The sequence below is a fragment of the Nyctereutes procyonoides genome, unplaced genomic scaffold, assembly GCF_905146905.1.
Source record: "Nyctereutes procyonoides isolate TBG_1078 unplaced genomic scaffold, NYPRO_anot_genome, whole genome shotgun sequence".
In the NCBI taxonomy this organism is placed as follows: domain Eukaryota; kingdom Metazoa; phylum Chordata; class Mammalia; order Carnivora; family Canidae; genus Nyctereutes; species Nyctereutes procyonoides.
This window is the reverse complement of record NW_026575126.1, coordinates 68,381,081-68,400,299: the sequence shown is the minus strand read 5'-3', so window position 1 is coordinate 68,400,299 and position 19,219 is coordinate 68,381,081. Positions and strand designations below refer to the sequence as shown.

The following is a 19,219-nucleotide window of genomic DNA, read 5'->3' as shown; positions in this document are numbered from 1 at the left end:
AACATTGCTTAAGATCAAAGGTCTGCACATAATCATGTCATGCAAAATGCACTGACAGATGACCCTTTTAGTTGGGTGATCATAAACCATAGATATGGCACCCAAGAGCTGAAGGACCCTTAAAAGTCACAATAACTCTAAATAGATTCTCTGGTGATAGAAGGAATTATTAGGGATAAATGAGCCCATTCCCAAATATACACATACATACATCTATCCTACATCTCTTAGTTTAAAAAAAAACAAGAATAAAACACTATTTATGCAGAAAGTTATCTCTCTGACCTGTGTTTCTTTACAAGATTTGAAGGAGAAGTTCTGCAGGACCCTGATAAGGGCAAGTTTCATGTTCATTATTGCAAACCTCATTCCAATGCAGTTTCGGGGTCCAGTTCCAAAAGGCAGGTATGTATAAGGATTTATGCTGTCCTTGTTCTTCCTACTGAACCTGGCTCCACAATGGAAGTGGAAAACAAGTTAGTTAATCATAAAAATCACAAGAGGTACCTGTTTGGGGTTCTCAACCAGGAGTATATTGGAAATTTGATAGGCTGGTTCCTTTAATCCTGCTATGCTTATTCTGCTGTGACAATTGTAAACTACAGGTCATTGGATACTCCTTGCTCTATGAAGCATTCAGTCTTGCTGAGGACATGAGATGAATGCCATTGAAAAGACTTATCTTAGACACTAGAATTATATTGAGGGTGGTGAGATGTCCACACTTTGAAAGGCAAGCAGGAAATGAGTCTTACTGAAGGAAAGGTAGGTTTGCGCCTCCATTCTCACTTACGTTGGTCACATGCTCATAGAAAAAGGAAATAGAGAAATGCCTCCTATGATTTACCTTGTTATTTTTCCCTTCACATCCCTACACTCCTTGCTAGGACCACTCCCAACCACTTACACAGAACAAATTTTCAGATGAGTTAATTTGGCACAGGATGCTACTGCATTATAATCATACTCAGGTCTATGTATACTCACTATAACCACTGAGGCTTGTCTATCTGTTCTAAGAGACTATAAATTCCTTGAGGGTTAGACTTACACTTTATTCAAAATTCTTTCTTTAATACTTATATTAAGGAAATATGTGGATTTGGGGAAATGATAATGGCATTTAGTGAGGTATTATTTAAACTCCTTATATCAAAAAATAAACTCCTTATATCATGAAGAACATACTGGAATGTTTATAGATGATATGCCTTCAAGTTATATGGAAATCAGGGCAGCCTGGGTGGCTCAGCAGTTTGGTGCTGCCTTCAGCCCAGGCTGTGACCCTGGAGACCCGGGATCAAGTCCCATGTCGGGCTCCCTGCATGGAGCCTACTTCTCCCTCTGCCTGTGTCTCTGCCTCTCTCTCTCTCTCTCTCTCTGTGTGTGTGTGTGTGTCTCATGAATAAATAAATAAAAAATCTTTTTTAAAAAAAGTAATATGGAAAACAGTCTAGGTATTATAATGGTGTGTGGATGGGGCAGTTGATACGGGTTAGTGGTTGTTTGGCAGGTGGTGGGCACATATAGATTCATTAAAAATATTTCACACACTTGTGTCTATAGAATATATTTGTACCTGTGTCAAAAATTGTCCATAAATGCTTCCCTATCCTCCTGAAACAAATGAAATCCTATTCTACACACCAGTCAGTCAATTGACTTTTGTCCCATTCCTCCCTTCTTTAGGCTAGCCTTACATGCAATTATTGCTGTTTGAGTATCATGTCACATTGCTAATGTCAAAGCAGTAGGTGACTTATTTTCCAAGTAATTTAAAGCATTGAAAGTAATAAAGTTCTGTGTTGTCTGTCTGTTTAGTTGTCACACATCAAGGAGTTGAAACTGGAGTAAGTAAAAAATTTTCACAAAAAAAATTGTCCATAATAGGGGCAACTGGATGGCTCAGTTGGTTAAGTGTCTGATTTTGGCTCAGATAATGATCTCAGGGTCCTCATATCAAGTCCTATGTTGGACTCCCTGCTGAGCAGGGAGTCTGCTTCTCCCGCTCCCTTGGCCCCTCACCCTGCTCATGCTCACTTGCTTCTCACTCTCAAATAAATAAAATATTTTTTAAAAACTTATCCATAATTGGCATTTTTAATACATGGATTCACTGCCTGGCACAGTCCCTAACACACATAGATAATAAGTACTTCCTCTCATGGCTGAATGAATCATGAAGAAGTACCAGGAGTGGTCTCTGGTTTCTGTTCAAGAAGCTACAGAAGATTGAACAGCTGAGCTTGTGGGAGTCATCAGGTCTCCTGGTCCAGAAAACAGATGACTGGTCAATTCTAAGTTCTTTCAGCAAGTACTATGTGTAGACGCATTGCTAGCACTAGGGACACTATGCAACCAGACAAGGGCTCTGCCAACGGGGACTTTGAGTCAAGGCTAAACATCTAGGTCTCTAAAAACTCATCCAAATTTTGCCCACCAATACAATAAACAGGAAAGCATGGACTTTTGCAGAATTCAGGCTTACCCAAAGCCAGACTCTGCTCTGAATTCCCAGAAGAGAAAGCTCAAGACCCCTCCAAGGAGGATGTCTAAATGGCTAGAGAACAGATGACCTCACTTTGGATAAATCCTAGATACTAGAGAGATGAGAGATGCTTAGAACTGCAACCACAGACAGCACAGGACCTATCAGGTCTCCAGCACACTCTGTCCTCAGGCTGCTGCTCCTCCTGCCAGGGATGTGAACTCTCAGCACCACAGCCTCTGTCCTCACACTATACCTAGCAGACATGGTGGCGCAGGGTTACACACACAGAATGCGAAAATCTAAGGAGTAAATCCAGAGAGCTAAAGAGGACAGAAACAAACACTAAAGTAACAAAAAGTCCCATTTTCTTAATTAAGATAATGGTTAAGTATTTTATGTATACACATAGAATCACAAACACAAATATGGTACGTTGTTTATACTTTACTGTTACATTAACTCAGTACCTCAAAAATATATAATGCCATCTTAACTTTTAAGCTTCTATATATGCATAGAAAAATATCCACAAGGACATACATCACATGATTAATAATCCTGATATATTGTGACTGGTGATGATGTTAATTTTCTTTATTCTCAACTAGAGTTTGTAAAATGTGGACAATAATGTTCATTTTGTAACAAGAAAAATACTTCTAAGAATAAAAAAATGTACAAATAAATCATTGTACCACCACACGATTGTCATCTATACTAAGAAGATACAGAATATCCTCCAATGTGAGGGTGGGTTCCCCTTTGCAGGGTTCCCTGTACCTTTCAGGTTGGAATTCCTCAGGCTCTGGCCAGAGATTCTGGTCTTGATGAAGAATAAAGGTTGGCACCATCACCACTGTCCCTTTGGGAATGAACACACCACTGATTTCCACATCTTTCTTACAGACCCTCTCAAGTCTACCAGCGACTGAGTATAATCGGAGAGTTTCATTCAACACCATGTCCAGATACTCCATCTGTACAAGGGCCTCATAAGTGGGTGCTGCCTGGAAGGAAGAAACAGATTTAGATAAATGGAGATTTGGATCAATGCTCAAAGCACTCTATGTACTACTACTGAAGTGTTAGAACACCTAAGAATCACTTATTTTGATAAGGGTATTTATAGACATTTGAATGTCTACCATGTCCTTTGATCTACTCAATGGCCCACTGACATGTGAGCAATAGCTGTGAGCAATAGCTGTGAGCAATAGTAATGACTAGGGGAGACCACTGTGACAATCCCCTACACAGGACCTGAAATCCTTCCCATTACCAGATAGTGGTTTTTCTTCCTCATATGAACAAAAGTGACTAATAGAGTGTGACGCTTGATCTTTTTAAAATTTTTTGTTTAAATTCATTTAATTAACATATAGTGTATATTAGTTTCAGGGATAAAATTTAGTGATTCCTCAGTTGCTTATAATACCCAGTGTTCATTACATTTAGTGCTCCTTATGTCCACCACCTGGTTACTTCATCCCCTCAACCCCTCACTTCTAGCAACCCTCAATTTGTTTCCTATACTTAAGACTCTCTTATGGTTTGTCTCCCTCTCTGTTTTTGTCTTATTTACCCTTGCCTATGACCCTTAATTTAAGTGAAATATGTTGAAGTGACTGATTCCTTTCAAAACAGGGGCCACATATCTGCACCATGAAAGGAGAACATGCAACAGAAAATATCCCCTCTTCTACATAAACTCTTCTAGTTGAAAAATTCTGTTGGGGCAGCCTGGGTGGCTTAGTGGTTTAGTGCTGCCTTTGGCCCAGGGCGTGATCCTGGAGACCCGGGATCAAGTCCCAAGTCAGGCTCTCTGCATGGAGCCTACTTCTCCCTCTGCCTCTCTCTCTCTCTCTCTCTCTCAGTGTATCTCATGAATAAATAAATAAATAATCTTAAAAAGAATACTCCATATGAAATATTCTGCTTCCTAGCTTTTCAATTATATATACAATATTTGGAGAGGAACATTATATTGAAAAAGTATAATTTGGGGAGACACTAGTTCGTCTCAAACCAAATAGGGCAAGAGAAGGCTACAATTGGATGCTACCAATTCTAGACATAAATTTCAGTTTTAGGAAAAGTAATAAGGGGATCAGAACCCTACTCTCAACCCCACCCTCTGTTGTTGGAACAGTCTCCTAGTTGTCACTTTGGAGTTTCACTGTTTGCCATATAGGTCACTCCAGACCCAGAGGTCAGGTGTCTTCATAAACAGGGAACTCCAGGTTGGGCAGAGATCTGAAAACAATGAGGGAAATTATCTGTCTATCACTTGGTGTTATATTTAAGAGCCAACATTTTACAGATTGTAGCTCAGTTTCCTGACTTGTTAAATGGAGATAATACAGTTGATACTTCATAGGGTATGTGGTAGAGAAACTCACTGCTCATCCAGGATCCATGCAGATCCCCATATTTCCCAGCTCTCATGAATTTACGGGAAACCATTTTGCAAATGGGGAATGAACTGATGAGACAAATGTCAGTTCAGGGCCAAACATTTGAAAATCAAGTGAGCAACACATAGCTCCTTGTTACCCAGCAAACAGTAAGTCCCCAGGTTCTAGATAATGCAGGTATAATAAAATGGAGCCTCTTTACCTGGTATCGCCAATAACTGTCTGGAGCAGAGACTCACTCCAATCTTCTGCTAAGGCCCATATCTGACACGCAAATGTGGAAATAGGAGTAATCCCTTTTATGAAAACTTACTAGGTTTGAGGGCTCATCTATTACTGAGACATAACCAAGCCTACACTGACTCCCTTCTTCAGGTATGACCCACTTACCTTATTGGGGAAAGTTGCATCAATCTCCTCCTGCAGTTTCTGCTGGACATCAGGGTGAGTGGCCAATTCATACATAAGAAAGGAAAGACAACTGCTAGTGGTCTCATAGCCAGCAAAAATAAAGATAATAGATTGGGCCACCAGCTCCAAATCAGAGCTAAAAGGAGAAGAAACACATTTTAGCTATAACAGGTGAATGTAAAAAACCACACTTTAGATAATGAGAAATCTATTCGAAACTCCCATTTCCCTTGGGGAAAATGTAAAAGCAATTCAGAATCAAACTCAGAGTGGTTTGCACTCTGATGTCTATCTTACAGAGCCAGAAAAGCCAGAAGTTATCTTGATCTGGTTCTTCCTATGGTCTATACTATTCTTGGCCATCTGCTCCTGCTAATGCCACCCTCTGCACCAACACAGATAGGTAATTTCAGGAGATGGCATTTCTGTCTAACGTACATGGTGTTATCAGCATGACCTTTGGAGGATCCTAAAAGTACTTCAGTCGTAAGTAACATGGGATACCATTCTCCCCCAAGAAAGTTTATATTCTTCTAGCTAAAAGAGAACTTAAATTTCCTTAGAGAGTTTGTGATACCAAGACTCAATTGTCAGGAAAAAAATGAATGATCTTTCATCTAAACGTATTTGTGGAAAGTGAAGAGAACAATATTGGGCTACTGATAAATTCTTGTTGCTCAAAGAGAGATCCATGGACCATCAGCATCTGCAGCATCTGGGAGTTTATTAGAAATGCAGAATCTCAAACCTCACCCTAGAACTATCAAATCAAAGTCTGAGCTTTCATGAGATGTGGTGATTTGTGTGAACAACCTAGCTTGAGAAGCATGGATTATACCTTTCAGAGGTCTCAGCTAGTAGAAGACCTGGCACACAACTTCGCAAGTGCATGATCTCCAATATGTACAGAAACTACAACACAGATGTGGTATATATATACCACATCTTCTTTATTCATTCATTTGTTCATGCAGGTGGGGGGATGTGGTGACTGGGTGATGGGCACTGAGGAGGGCACTTGAAGGGATGAGCATTGGGGGTTATAATATATGTTGGCAAACTGAAATATACAAAAAAAAAAAGACTGGTGATGGAGCTGGCTTAATTAATGCCACCAAAGAAGCAGAAGAAAAAAATGTATCAAAGGCAATGTACTGACCAGCATGAAATATAGACGAATTGAATCCAGTGAATGGAATTAGCAATCATGGCCTGAATTTCACCTTCCTTAGTGAATGGCCCCACTCTGAATATAAATTAAATATCTTTTGATTTGCTCCTGGCAGAAACTCAGCAAGGTCATGTCCTAATCTATTTGACAAAACCTGTGTTAGGACCTTTAGATGCTGAGAGCACCTACCCACTACAAACCCATAATTCACAGCTAAAAACATGCAAAAAGTGCTAGAAAAGTCTACAAAGTTCCGATATCCCAGTCACACTTTTTGTGAAGCTGCTATGGGTAAATTCAACGATCAAATTCTTGCCTTTCACCCAGTCACTCCATCCCCCCGCCCTCCTCCCCTTCCACTACCCCTTGTTCGTTTCCCAGAGTTAGGAGTCTCTCATGTTCTGTCACCCTCTCTGATTTTTCCCACTCATTTTCTCTCCTTTCCCCTTTATTCCCTTTCACTATTTTTTATATCCCCATGTAGTGAAACCATATAATGTTAGTCCTTCAATTGACTTACTTCACTCAGTATAATACCCTCCAGTTCCACCCACATTGAAGCAAATGGTGGATATTCGTCCTTTCTAATGACTGAGTAATATTCCATTGTGTGTGTGTATGTGCGTGTGTGTGTGTGTGTGTATATATATATATACACATTTTCCATTAATCTTTAAATGGACACCGAGGCTCCTTCCACAGTTTGGCTATTGTGGACATTTTTGCTATAAACATTGGCACTTGACGGGATGAGCACTGGGTGTTATACTATATGTTGGCAAATAGAACCCCAATAAAAAATATACAAAAAAATTCTTTTTTTTATAAATTAATTTTTATTGGTGTTCAATTTACCAACATACAGAATAACACCCAGTGCTCATCCCGTCAAGTGTCCCCCTCAGTGCCCGTCACCCATTCACCCCCACCCCCCGCCCTCCTCACCCTCCACCACCCCTAGTTCATTTCCCAGAGTTAGAAGTCTTTATGTTCTGTCTCCCTTTCTGATATTTCTCACACATTTCTTCTCCCTTCCCTTATATTCCCTTTCACTATTATTCATATTCCCCAAATGAATGAGAACATACACTGTTTGTCCTTCTCCGGTTACTGTGGCCAAGTTCAAAAAGGGTGTTGCCTGAGTTCTCCTCTGGGATTTTGATGGAATCTTGTCTCACATTTAGATCTTTCATCTATTTTGAGTTTATCTTTGTGTATGGTGCAAGAGAGTGGTCCAGTTTCATTCTTCTGCATGTGGATGTCCAATTTTCCCAGCACCATTTATTGAAGAGACTGTCTTTCTTCCAGTGGATCGTCTTTCCTCCTTTATCGTATATTAGTTGACCATAAAGTTCAGGGTCCACTTCTGGGTTCTCTATTCTGTTCCATTGATCTATGTGTCTGTTTTTGTGCCAGTACCACACTGTCTTGATGAACACAGCTTTGTAGTACAACCTGAAATCTGGCATTGTGATGCCCCCAGATACGGTTTTCTTTTTTAAAATTCCCCTGGCTGTTTGGGGTTTTTTCTGATTCCACACAAATCTTAAAATAATTTGTTCTAAGTCTCTGAAGAAAGTCCATGGTATTTTGATAGGGATTGCATTATACGTGTAAATTGCCCTGGGTAACATTGACATTTTCACAATATTAATTCTGCCAATCCATGAGCATGGAATATTTTTCCATCTCTTTGTGTCTTCCTCAATTTCTTTCAGAAGTGTTCTATAGTTTTTAGAGTATATTTTGAGAACCATTTGAATGGTAAATGGTTCTCTAACCTTTTATTTTCAGGTTGTAGGTGTCCTTCTGTCTAAAATGAGTCTCTTGTAGACAGCAAATAGATGGGTCCTGCTTTTTTATCCAGTCTGAAACCCTGCGCCTTTTGATGGGGTCATTAAGCCCATTCACGTTCAGAGTTACTATTGACAGATATGAGTTTAGTGTCATCATGATATCTATTTAGTCCTTGTTTTTGTGGATTGTTCCACTGAACTTCTTCTTAAAGGGGAGTTTTAAGAGTCCCCCTTAAAATTTCTTGCAGAGCTGGTTTGGAGGTCACATATTCTTTCAGTTCCTGCCTGTCTTGGAAGCTCTTTATCTCTCCTTCCATTTTGAATGAGAGCCTTGCTGGATAAAGTATTCTTGGTTGCATGTTCTTCTCATTTAGGACCCTGAATATATCCTGCCAGCCCTTTCTGGCCTGCCAGGTCTCTGTGGAGAGGTCTGCTGTTACCCTAATATTCCTCCCCATGAAAGTCAGGGACTTCTTGTCTCTTGCTGCTTTAAGGATCTTCTCTTTATCTTTGGAATTTGCAAGCTTCACTATTAGATGTCGAGGTGTTGAACGGTTTTTATTGATTTTAGGGGGGGATCTCTCTATTTCCTGGATCTGAATGCCAGTTTCCCTTCCCAGATTGGGAAAGTTTTCAGCTAGGATTTGTTCAAATACATATTCTGGCCCTCTGTCCCTTTCGGCGCCCTCGGGAACCCCAATTAAACGTAGGTTTTTCTTCCTTAGAGTGTCATTTATTTGCCTTAATCTGTCTTCATGGTCCTTTAATTGTTTGTCTCTTTTTTCCTCAGTTTCCCTCTTTGCCATTAACTTGTCTTCTATGTCACTCACTCGTTCTTCCACCTCGTTAACCCTCGTCGTTAGGACTTCTAGTTTGGATTGCATCTCATTCAATTGATTTTTAATTTCTGCCTGATTGGATCTAAATTCTGCAGTCATGAAGTCTCGTGAGTCCTTAATGCTTTTTTCTAGAGCCACCAGTAGCTGTAGAATAGTGCTTCTGAATTGGCTTTCTGACATTGAAGTGTAATCCAGATTTTGTAACTCTGTGGGAGAGAGGGCTGTTTCTGATTCTTTCTTTTGAGGTGAGGTTTTCCTTCTAGTCATTTTGCTCAGTGCAGAGTGGCCAAAAACAAGTTGTATTGGAACACGGGGGAGTATCACTGGTCCGTCCAGCTGGTCTTCTGGGGGAGGGGCCTGCTGTGCTGGTTTTCAGGTGTTAGCACTTGGGGGAGCTGCTCTGCCCCTGCCTGCTGCAGGGCTCAGCGGGGGTTGTTTACCCCGTGGGGCCCCAGGAGGATCAGCCGCAGTTGCTATGGCAACTCTGGAAGCCTGGATTCAGCCTCCGCAGGAACTACGGGGCTCGGGGCTCTCGGTTCTCCGTCTGCAGGGCCTGGAGGCTCCGGGGCGGGGCCGCTGATCTGCTCAGCTCGGGGCAGGAGCGTCCTCGCTGTCCTGGGCCCTCCCGGCCTCTGCCTGTCCCAGGGGGAGGCGGGATCCTGGGCTGTGTCCCGGCGCCCTGTGCTCCGGGGCCTGCGCTGTTGGATTCGCGCTCCCGCCCTGCAGCTCCCTCCCTGGAGCCGCTCCCGAGCCCTCCGAGCTGCTCGGTCGCCCCGTGCGCGCTGCAGCCCTTAGGGAGCTCGGAGCACTCTCCTGCGCTCGCAGGTGTCTGTTAGTGTCCCCGGGAGCCCGAGGGCATCCCCGCCCTCCTGGGTCCTGCTCCAACTCCCTGTGAGCCCCTTTCCGCCCGGGAAGGTTGGTGCAGCTCCTGCTCCTCCGGGACGGGGCTCTCCTGTCCTGGGGACACTCGCCCCGGCCTCAGCCCGGCTCCTCGCGGGGCCCCTCCCCCTCGGAGGCCTTTTGTTTCTTTATTTCTTTTTCCCCGTCTTCCTACCTTGATAGAAGCGCGAACTCTGCTCACTGTAGCATTCCAGCTGGTCTCTCTTTACATCTCAGGCCGAATTCGTAGATATTCAGGATGATTTGAAGGTTATCTAGGTAATTTGGTGGGGACAGGTGATTTGGGGACCCTGCTCTTCCGCCATCTTGCCCCTCCCTCTCTACAAAAAAATTCTTGCTCTCCATTACCACAAACCCCATGATAATAAAAGTTCAGGGCTGTACTCTCCAATAAGGTAGCCAGATGCGGCTATTTATATTTAAATTTTAATTAGTTATATTAAATACAATATAAGATTCAGAGCTCAGTGACACTAGCCACATGGTAAGTGCTCAAAAATCACATGTGTGCAGTGTTTCTGTACAGGACCAAGCAAATATAACATATTACCTCCATCAGAGAAAAAAGTAGAACTAGATAGATAGATAGACAGATAGATAGAATACAAGTAGAGATAGATTGGTAGGTAGAGATGGATAAATGGATAGATAGATAGATAGATAGATAGATAGATAGATGATAGATAGATTAATGGTATGATAGAATAAGCCCATCCTTTTCCTCTAGAATCAACTGTTATATATTCAACAATTTTGTGAGCTGGTTGTCAAATCACAGATGGCTTGAAATTAACCATGATGGAAATATTTCTGTCATAGAAACAACTATAAATTAAGTCTGTTTTTTTTTCTTTTAAATACTGAGAGCATACTTACATCATGGGTTATGGATAAAGAAATATTTGTGCTGATCAGTGCTGGGTAGATATATTTGATGTTGTTAGCTTGGCTCACTGAGAGGAAATAGAAGCAAATAACCCCTAGTAGCAACGAGTACTCCTAGATCCCAGATTTGGTTTCTAAATACCATTTTAACTAAAAGGAATCAGAGTTTCTTGGAGAAATGGCTGGTTCAGGGCTCATCAGGGGAAACAGAAGAGAAATCTGAGATGTCTCACATCAGGATGCAAGGTAATGCCCAGAAAATAATATGGGAAAAGGATACAGAATACTCTCTTTTTTTAATGGTGGATATACATCATTATATATATATATATATATAGATAATATAATATATATCAAAACCCATAGCATATACATCAACAAGGATGAACTATAATATAAACTATGGATTTTGGGTGGTAATAATGTGTTGTTGTAGGTATATTGATTATTTAAAAATTACCACATCATGAGGGATTTTGATTGGGGATGCTGTATGTAGGTGGGGCAGGGGAAATATGAGATAAATCTCTATGTCTTTCACTTGATTTTGCAGTGAACCTAAACTGCTATAAAAAATCAAGTCTGGGGCACCTGGGTGGCTCAGCACTTAAGCATCTGCCTTCAGCTTAGCACGTGATCCTGGAGTCCCAGGATGGAGTCCCACATCAGGCTCCCTGCATGGAGCCTGCTTCTCCCTCTGCCTGTGTCTCTGCATATCTCTCTCTCTCTCTCTCTCTCTCTCTCTCTCTCTCTCCTCTGTCTCTCTCTCTCTGGGTCTCATGAATAAATAAATAAAATCTTTTGAAAAACCAAAGTCTATTGAAAACATAAAAAAAGAAGAAAGGAAAAACAAAAACACAGGTGCCCACTTAAAGGGCTTCCAGACAAAAAATCTGAAAGAATCAAGGATCTAAGAAAAAAATGATATAAGACACTTAGTAATATAAGAGATCATACCGACATATATAAAGAAACAAATACAATAATGATGACGTATAGAAAGCTGACCCTAACGATGGACTATTACTCAAAATATAGAAGAAATGGTGCAAGTAAAGAGTCATCATTTTGTAACCATCATAGTAATAATAGTTTTAGTCAAAGACCATCCATGGATGATAAAAGTAGTAGATGATGATTCAAAGAGAAATACAATGTGTACACATACCTGCACCAGTTACTTCTTAATTACAAAAAGGGAAAAAACACTTGAAGTAGATTAAGCTAGTGACTAAAGTATAACCACAAGTGTTTCAAGTTACGGTCATCAACACTGGGGCCATGTACCTCCTTATGTGATGAAGACTTGATGTGAATTTCCAGGCAGATTCGGTGGGTCTGGATTAGGCTGCAGGATTGACATTGGAAACAAGTTCCCCTGTGGCAGACCACAGATTGTTTTGTCTATGGTTCCCCTTCAAGCTTTGAACAGGTAGTATGGCTTGGTTTTTCTGGAAAATGCTCTGTCTACCTTTTGTATCTGAACATATTTCTTTCTTCAATTTGCCAAAATTCCATCTGCTAAAAATCTTCCTCCACACCTTGGAACCACCCCCTGTTTCTGAGCCACCTCATCAATGGCCCTCTGAAGCTCTTCTCGCTTACCTTTATGAGTGTCCATTTCTTTGGAATTCTGGGAGTTAATCATCAGCTGAAGAAAGTCCACTCGGTGCTAGAAACAAAAAGAGAAATTTCCATGGCAAAAAATCACTTGTGAAGTCAGAAGTAAATCAGACGTGAAGTATCCTGAGACTACGACCCATTTACATCCCGAATTTAGACTAGTGTTGCCAGAGTCCTCGGTGAACAAAAATGCTCAGCTATAAATCTTGGAGAGCAGGATGTTTCCCTGACAGGAATCCAGCCATTAAGTCTCATTGCTTTTTGGATCTTGCTCTGTCTGATCCTCAGCTTCTCTGACTTTTGAACATACCTTCCTGGCCCAAGAGTTGCCTGATCCCTCTCCTGTCACATCTACTAGCTAAGGAGAAAGTCCCTGACTTCAGTCCTTCCTTCCAGCCTTAATTCTTAATAGCCACATAGACCAATCCCTGACCTCTGCAGAGTCCATGAGCAGCTTCTGTGTCAGCATCTTCCAATGTTCCACCCTCCCAGAACTCTGCACAATATTCAGTGATATCAGCACTGTCTCCTTGTCCTACACATGTCCTACAGCTGGCCATCAGGCCTCATGAAGGCAAAGCTGGCTTAGCCAGCTTGCAGCTTCAGTGCCCAGAGAAGATTTCTACCTATTCCAGACTATGGCAGGGTCAAATTTAACATAGACTATATACTCCACCAGGTGCCTAATAGGACCTTCCCCTGGAGAAGGTGTAAGATAAGAGGCTTTGAATTGAAGGGATTCTTTGCCAATGTAAGATCTGGCAAAATTACACTACCAGGAAAATGATTTTACACAGTAATTTTTACATTTTGACAATTTATTGAAAGAAAGCGGTAGTTTTTTTCTCACTGAAGTTTATGCAGTGACATACTACTTGCCATGTTTATTAATAAATTTTAAACAAATGGTGGGTATTTGTCGTTTGACAAATGCCCACCATTTGCTTCAACGTGGATGGAACTGGAGGGTATTATGCTGAGTGAAGTAAGTCAATCGGAGAAGGACAAACAGTGTATGTTCTCATTCATTTGGGGAATATAAATAATAGTGAAAGGGAATAGAAGGGAAGGGAGAAGAAATGTGTGGGAAATATCAGAAAGGGAGATAGAACATAAAGACTCCTAACTCTGGGAAACGAACTAGGGGTGGTGGAAGGGGAGGAGGGCGGGGGGTGGGGGTGAGTGGGTGACGGGCACTGAGGGGGGCACTTGACGGGATGAGCACTGGGTGTTATTCTGTATGTTGGTAAATTGAACACCAATAAAAATAAATTTATTATAAAAAAATAATAAATTTTAAACATAGTCCCTCTGACTCATCTTCTTATTTCCTTCCCTGACCTCCACCTTCTTCATTCTCCCTAAAATGTTAGAAGTCTCCTGCTTTAAACCCTACAGTTCTCTACCTACCATAAAAACATATAGAAGTGCAGATATTGGGTATATGCAGCTCAATAAATTATCAAAAAGTGAACACCTGGGGACACCGGGGTGGCACAGTCAGTTGAGTGCCCAACTTTAATTTCCGCTCAGGTCATGACCTTGGAGTCGTAAGATCAAGCCTCATGTTGGACTCCGTACTTGGTGTGGAGTCTGCCAGAGAGTCTCTCTCTCTCATTCCCTCTACCTGTCTTCCTGTTCATCCACATACTCTCTCTTAATTAAATAAAATCTTTTTTTTTAAAGTGAATACCTACATATAACCACCAATAGATTTACCTTTTGTTTATCTTTTAGGCGACTTTCCTTCATTCTCTCTACAGATTTTCTGAAAAAATCAGTAACTTTCTTTGGAAATAGCCAGATATTTAATATTTCAAAAACCGGAGTAAGGAATGGAAACAGTACTGTAAGGAAAAAGAACAATGGAAAGCATAATGAAAATGCAAAATTTACCTGGAGCAATTATACTTTGGTCTACCAATCAGAAGATTAAAAGACACCAGGATAGGCACTTGGGTGACTCAGTAGTTGGGCGTCTGCCTTTGACTCGTGGGATCCTGGTTCAAGTACCATATCAGGCTCCCTGTGCAGAGCCAGATTCTCCCTCTGCCTATGTCTCTGCCTCTCCCTGTATCTCTCATGAATACGTAAAAAAAATCTTTTTTAAAAATAATTTTAAAAATAAAAGAGACCAGGAGTCTGTCCTTCTAGGACTTTTACTTGAACTTTCAAGCCAATGGCTGAGCCAGAGCAAGTCACACATAGAGGCCACCACTAGAGCAGTCAGATCGGTGCCTTCTGGAACATCTTTGGAGTGACCAAAGGAACCCAGGAACAATTTCCTGATCCCTTAGGCTTTTATTTTTGGACTAGAGTCTCTTTGGAAACACCAGACCATAATATGCTATTATAACTAATCATGCTATTTAAGAAATTGTTGCCAGGATGTAAATAATACAGAGTATGCCCTTCAACCACAAAGGAATAAAATTAGAAATCGAGAACACAAACAACATTTGGAAACCCATGAATCTGTAGAAATTACACAATACATTCCTATATAGCCACTGGGCAAAGAAGAAATCAAAAGGGCACTTAAGAATCAATCACTTGGAGATTACAAAAGTGAAGAAATCACGTACCAAAGCTCACAGGATGTAGTAAAAGCAGTGACCACAAGGAAATTTATAGTTATATATGCCTACTTCTAAAAAGAACAAATATTTAAATCAACTACCTTGCTCTCTGTCAAAAACATGCTTAGAAACCAAGAACACACTAAATAAAGCAAGCAGAAGGAAGCACGTAATACAGACAATAGCAGAAACTTATCAAATAGAGAATAAAAAACAAGAGAAAATTCAATGAAAGCAAAGCTGAATCTTTCAAAAAAACTTTAGATAGATAGACGGACCAAGCAAAAAAAGGAGAAGAGATTCAAATTATTATTATTATTATAAGTGAAAGACGAGATTACTGCTGACATTACAAAAATAAAAAGGACATACAGAATACCATGAAAAACTGTAAGCTAAGAAATTACATAACTTAGATGAAATGGAATAATTGCTAGAACAACACAAAGTAGAAGATGACATTTAAAAAAATAACACACAGGCAGGGGCACCGGGCTCACTCAGTTGGTTAAGCATCTGTCTTTGGCTCAGGTCATGATCCCAGGGTTCTGAGATTGAATCTCAATCAGGTTCCCTGCTCAACAAGAGTCTGCTTCTCTTTTTGCCTCAGTCCCTCCCTGCCCCCCATGTTCTCTTTCTCTCTCTCTCAAATATATAACAATAAAATATTTTTTAAAAAAAACCCACATAGGCAATCTGAAAGATGAGTAAAAAGATTGAGTTAATAGTGAAGAAAGGACCAACAAAAAGAAGCTCAGCTCCAGATGGTTTCACAGATGAATTCCAGCAAATATTTAAAGTAGAATCAATGCCAATTTTACACAAATTCTTCCAAAAAACAGAAGAGGTAGGAATACTTCCAACTCAATCTTGAGGCCAGTGTTACCCAATACTAAAACCAGACAAAGATATTGAGGAAGAAGAAAACTACCAACCAATGTACCTTATGACATGTCATCTTATGACATCACAAAATCCTCAACACAATAACTGGCCAAATGAACCCAGCAACATATCCAAAGAAGGATATGCCACAACCAAGAGAGGTTTAACCCCAGCAATGCCAGGTTATACATACAATATAACAATAATTTTTTTAAAAAAAACCACATGGTCATCTCAATACAGGCAAAAGAAAAACTATTTGACAAAAATCCAACACCATTTAGCAATAAAAACACTCAACAAACCGGGAACAGAAAGGAGTATCCTCAACCTGATAAAGGGCATCTACAAAAAACTCATACTTAACACTGCACTTAACAGATATAGACTGGATATTTTCCCCTCAGATTAAGCAAAAACAAGGATGTCTCTATTGCCACTTCTATTCAACATCGTATTAGAAATTTGAGCCAGGAAAAGTAGACAAAAGAAAGAAAGAAAGAAAGAAAGAAAGAAAGAAAGAAAGAAAGAAAGCTATTAATAAAGGAGGTAAAGAAGTAAAAGCATCTCTATTATCAGCAATATAATGTTATACATAGAAAATCCAAAGGAATGCAATAAAAGTCTATTGGAACTAATATTTAGCAGGGTTTCAGGATACAAAATCAACACATGAAATCAATTCTGTTTCATACACTGCAAAAAAATTCCAAAAATGAAATTAGGAATATAAGTCCTTTACAATAACATCAAGAAGAACAGAATGATTAAGAATAGCCGTAACAATGGAAGTGCTTATACTGTGAAAACTACAAATATTGTTGAAATAAAGAAGACCCATGTAAATGGAAAAATATCCAATGATCATGAATTAGAACTTAATATGTCAAAATACATCATACAACAGCAATAACAATAGGTATAATGTTGTATTTAACTGTCCAGTATTTATCTATCTTATAACTGCAAGTTTATAACTTTGGTCACCATCATTCAAGTACCACCCCCAACCCCTGCTTTTGATAGCCACAAATCTGATCTCCTTTTTGTATGACTTTGGTTCTTGTGCTATTTTTCTCAGTGCACACGTAATTGAGGTCAAACAGTATTTGTCTTTCCCTGCCTGACTCTCTTCACTTATTGTAATGTCCTCAGATTCCAACCATGCAGTCCAAATACAGGATTTCCTTCCATTTTTATGACTGAATAAAATTTCATGGTATATACATTTTTTGTCCATTTCTTGGTCAGTGAACACTCACCATAAAAATGGAATTGTATGTTTTTAAAGGGGAACTTATAAGTTATATGAAGTTATATCTCAATAAGATTGTACAACAATAGGAAGTGAGAGAGGAAGGAAGGGAAGAAAAAGGAAAGGGAGGAGAAAAAGGAAAATAATACTGTACATACATATGGAGAAGAACAATGGGTCAAGGAAATCAAATTTTAAGAGCTTCTTGGTATTTTCCACAAACGGATCTTGTGGGTGGTTGAGGGAATCAATGTTCACTCCAAACGATGTGCTGGTAATCACATCCATGCTGTAGGCTCCAAAGACACTGTGAGAGAAATAAAGATGCGAATAATTAAAATCAGTACCTCTTTACTATCGTTATCCAACATCTGCAGCAAGAAGTACATGTAGATTCTAATGTCCAGGCAAGACAAGAGCCACACTTCCACCTGCTGGATCATCTGAAGAGTCTATATCCCATCACATTCACTCATGAGATATTCATGAGTTATCAGTGATTCAGCTCACCTTTTCCTGGGGGTGATGGGGTCTCTAGGGCAAGTTAGATGGACTTCTGAGATCAAGAAGCTTGATCTCAGTCATGGAGATCTAGAGACCCAAAGATGGAGGGCTAGAGATCTAGTCATGGAGGGCTAGAGATACAAAGATGGATAATTTACAGTAGTGTGTTTTGAGCATGGGCAATAGAAGGTAATAATCACAGTATCTGAGCAGGACAAATAATGGAATAATTAACCCTTCCTCAGGGAGTCAAGAAAGTTGAAACTGATCTGGATCCTCTCTTACCACAGTCTCTATGTTCAGAGCTGATTCCTCAATAGTATGTTACAGAACACCAACACCCTGTTCTGTGCTGCCAGGAACACCACCCCTTCTCTATACTCCTGCTAAGTCTCCTGAATGACCCACTCTGTCTCAGCTGCAGTGATCCGAGATTGCCCTGAGGACTCACTCACTTCTGGAAACTAGAAGAACTAGGAATGTTATTACTTTAAAAATACATACTAATTCACACCAAAATTGACCTTAAGAGTTAATATTTAGTATTTTGCTAATATCTGCAACAAAATCAGGAAGGGGTTTAAGTTGTTCCAAATTCCACATGAAAACTTTCCCCACCCAGTGCCCACAATCTGTACCAAGTGCTCTCCACCCCCCGCTCCCACCATTCCATAACTCCTACACTCAAAGATTTGGTACAATCATGTTTCCTTTATTCAAGTATATATTTTTATCTTCCAGGGCATTCAAGGTAACATTATAGCAGATCAATTAATCCTGCCTCATGTGCACAAAAGAAGACCCTCTCCCTCCTGGTTGCTCTGCCTTTTTAGGTGAGCTACCTCTCCTTGGCTGGCCCATTGTTGTAACGCCACAAATCTACTTCAGCTGTGGTAACTAAACAGTGGGAATTGGGTTCTGTGGCAGCAGTTGGAAAGTGTCATGACAGAGTTGGAATCCCAGAAGCTGCACTCCTACTTACTCTTTCAAGTTGATGGCCTTGCCTTTCTCTGCCTCCTTCCTCAGGTTGCTCACCAACACATCTCCATACTGGCCAATGATGGGGAACATCTACACACAAAGTACACCACCTGAAGTTAAATCCAAAACCCGAGTACTAGAATGACATGACTTTCACAAGCATGTAGCTATAAGGGACATTTAATAACAAATTTTATCATATTTCTTCCAGGAGATGAAGATAAAAGACTATTTTTAGGAAGCCCAAATGCAGCAGAGTACCACTTAGAGATGGACTATGATCTTATTTTATATTTATTCCCAGGTGTATTCCTTTACTTCCTAATTAAAAGTCTTCTTCTTTTCTTACCTCCTTGAGCTTTCCAGTGGTGAAGGTTGGAGACAGCAAAGTTCGCATTCTCTTCCACTCTTCATCCTCAGACAGAGAGATCGCACTTTTCATAAATCCTACTGGACCAAGACTCTAGAGTCAAAGCAAAACATTT

General features: G+C 40.3%; 1 protein-coding gene across 1 annotated transcript in view; it reads right to left on the bottom strand.

Annotated features, from left to right (window-relative positions):
* The window catches only part of LOC129519435 (cytochrome P450 3A12), a 37,994-nt gene that overhangs the window by 1,520 nt on the left and 17,255 nt on the right, over positions 1–19,219 (bottom strand). The window contains exons 5-13 of the mRNA XM_055339939.1: positions 19,084–19,197; positions 18,736–18,824; positions 17,408–17,556; positions 14,250–14,377; positions 12,513–12,579; positions 6,190–6,193; positions 5,296–5,452; positions 3,272–3,498; positions 286–448 (exon numbers count right to left, since the gene is read on the bottom strand). Of these exons, the coding sequence (XP_055195914.1) occupies positions 286–448; positions 3,272–3,498; positions 5,296–5,452; positions 6,190–6,193; positions 12,513–12,579; positions 14,250–14,377; positions 17,408–17,556; positions 18,736–18,824; positions 19,084–19,197 (1,098 nt within the window). The remainder of the gene's footprint in view (positions 1–285; positions 449–3,271; positions 3,499–5,295; positions 5,453–6,189; positions 6,194–12,512; positions 12,580–14,249; positions 14,378–17,407; positions 17,557–18,735; positions 18,825–19,083; positions 19,198–19,219) is intronic.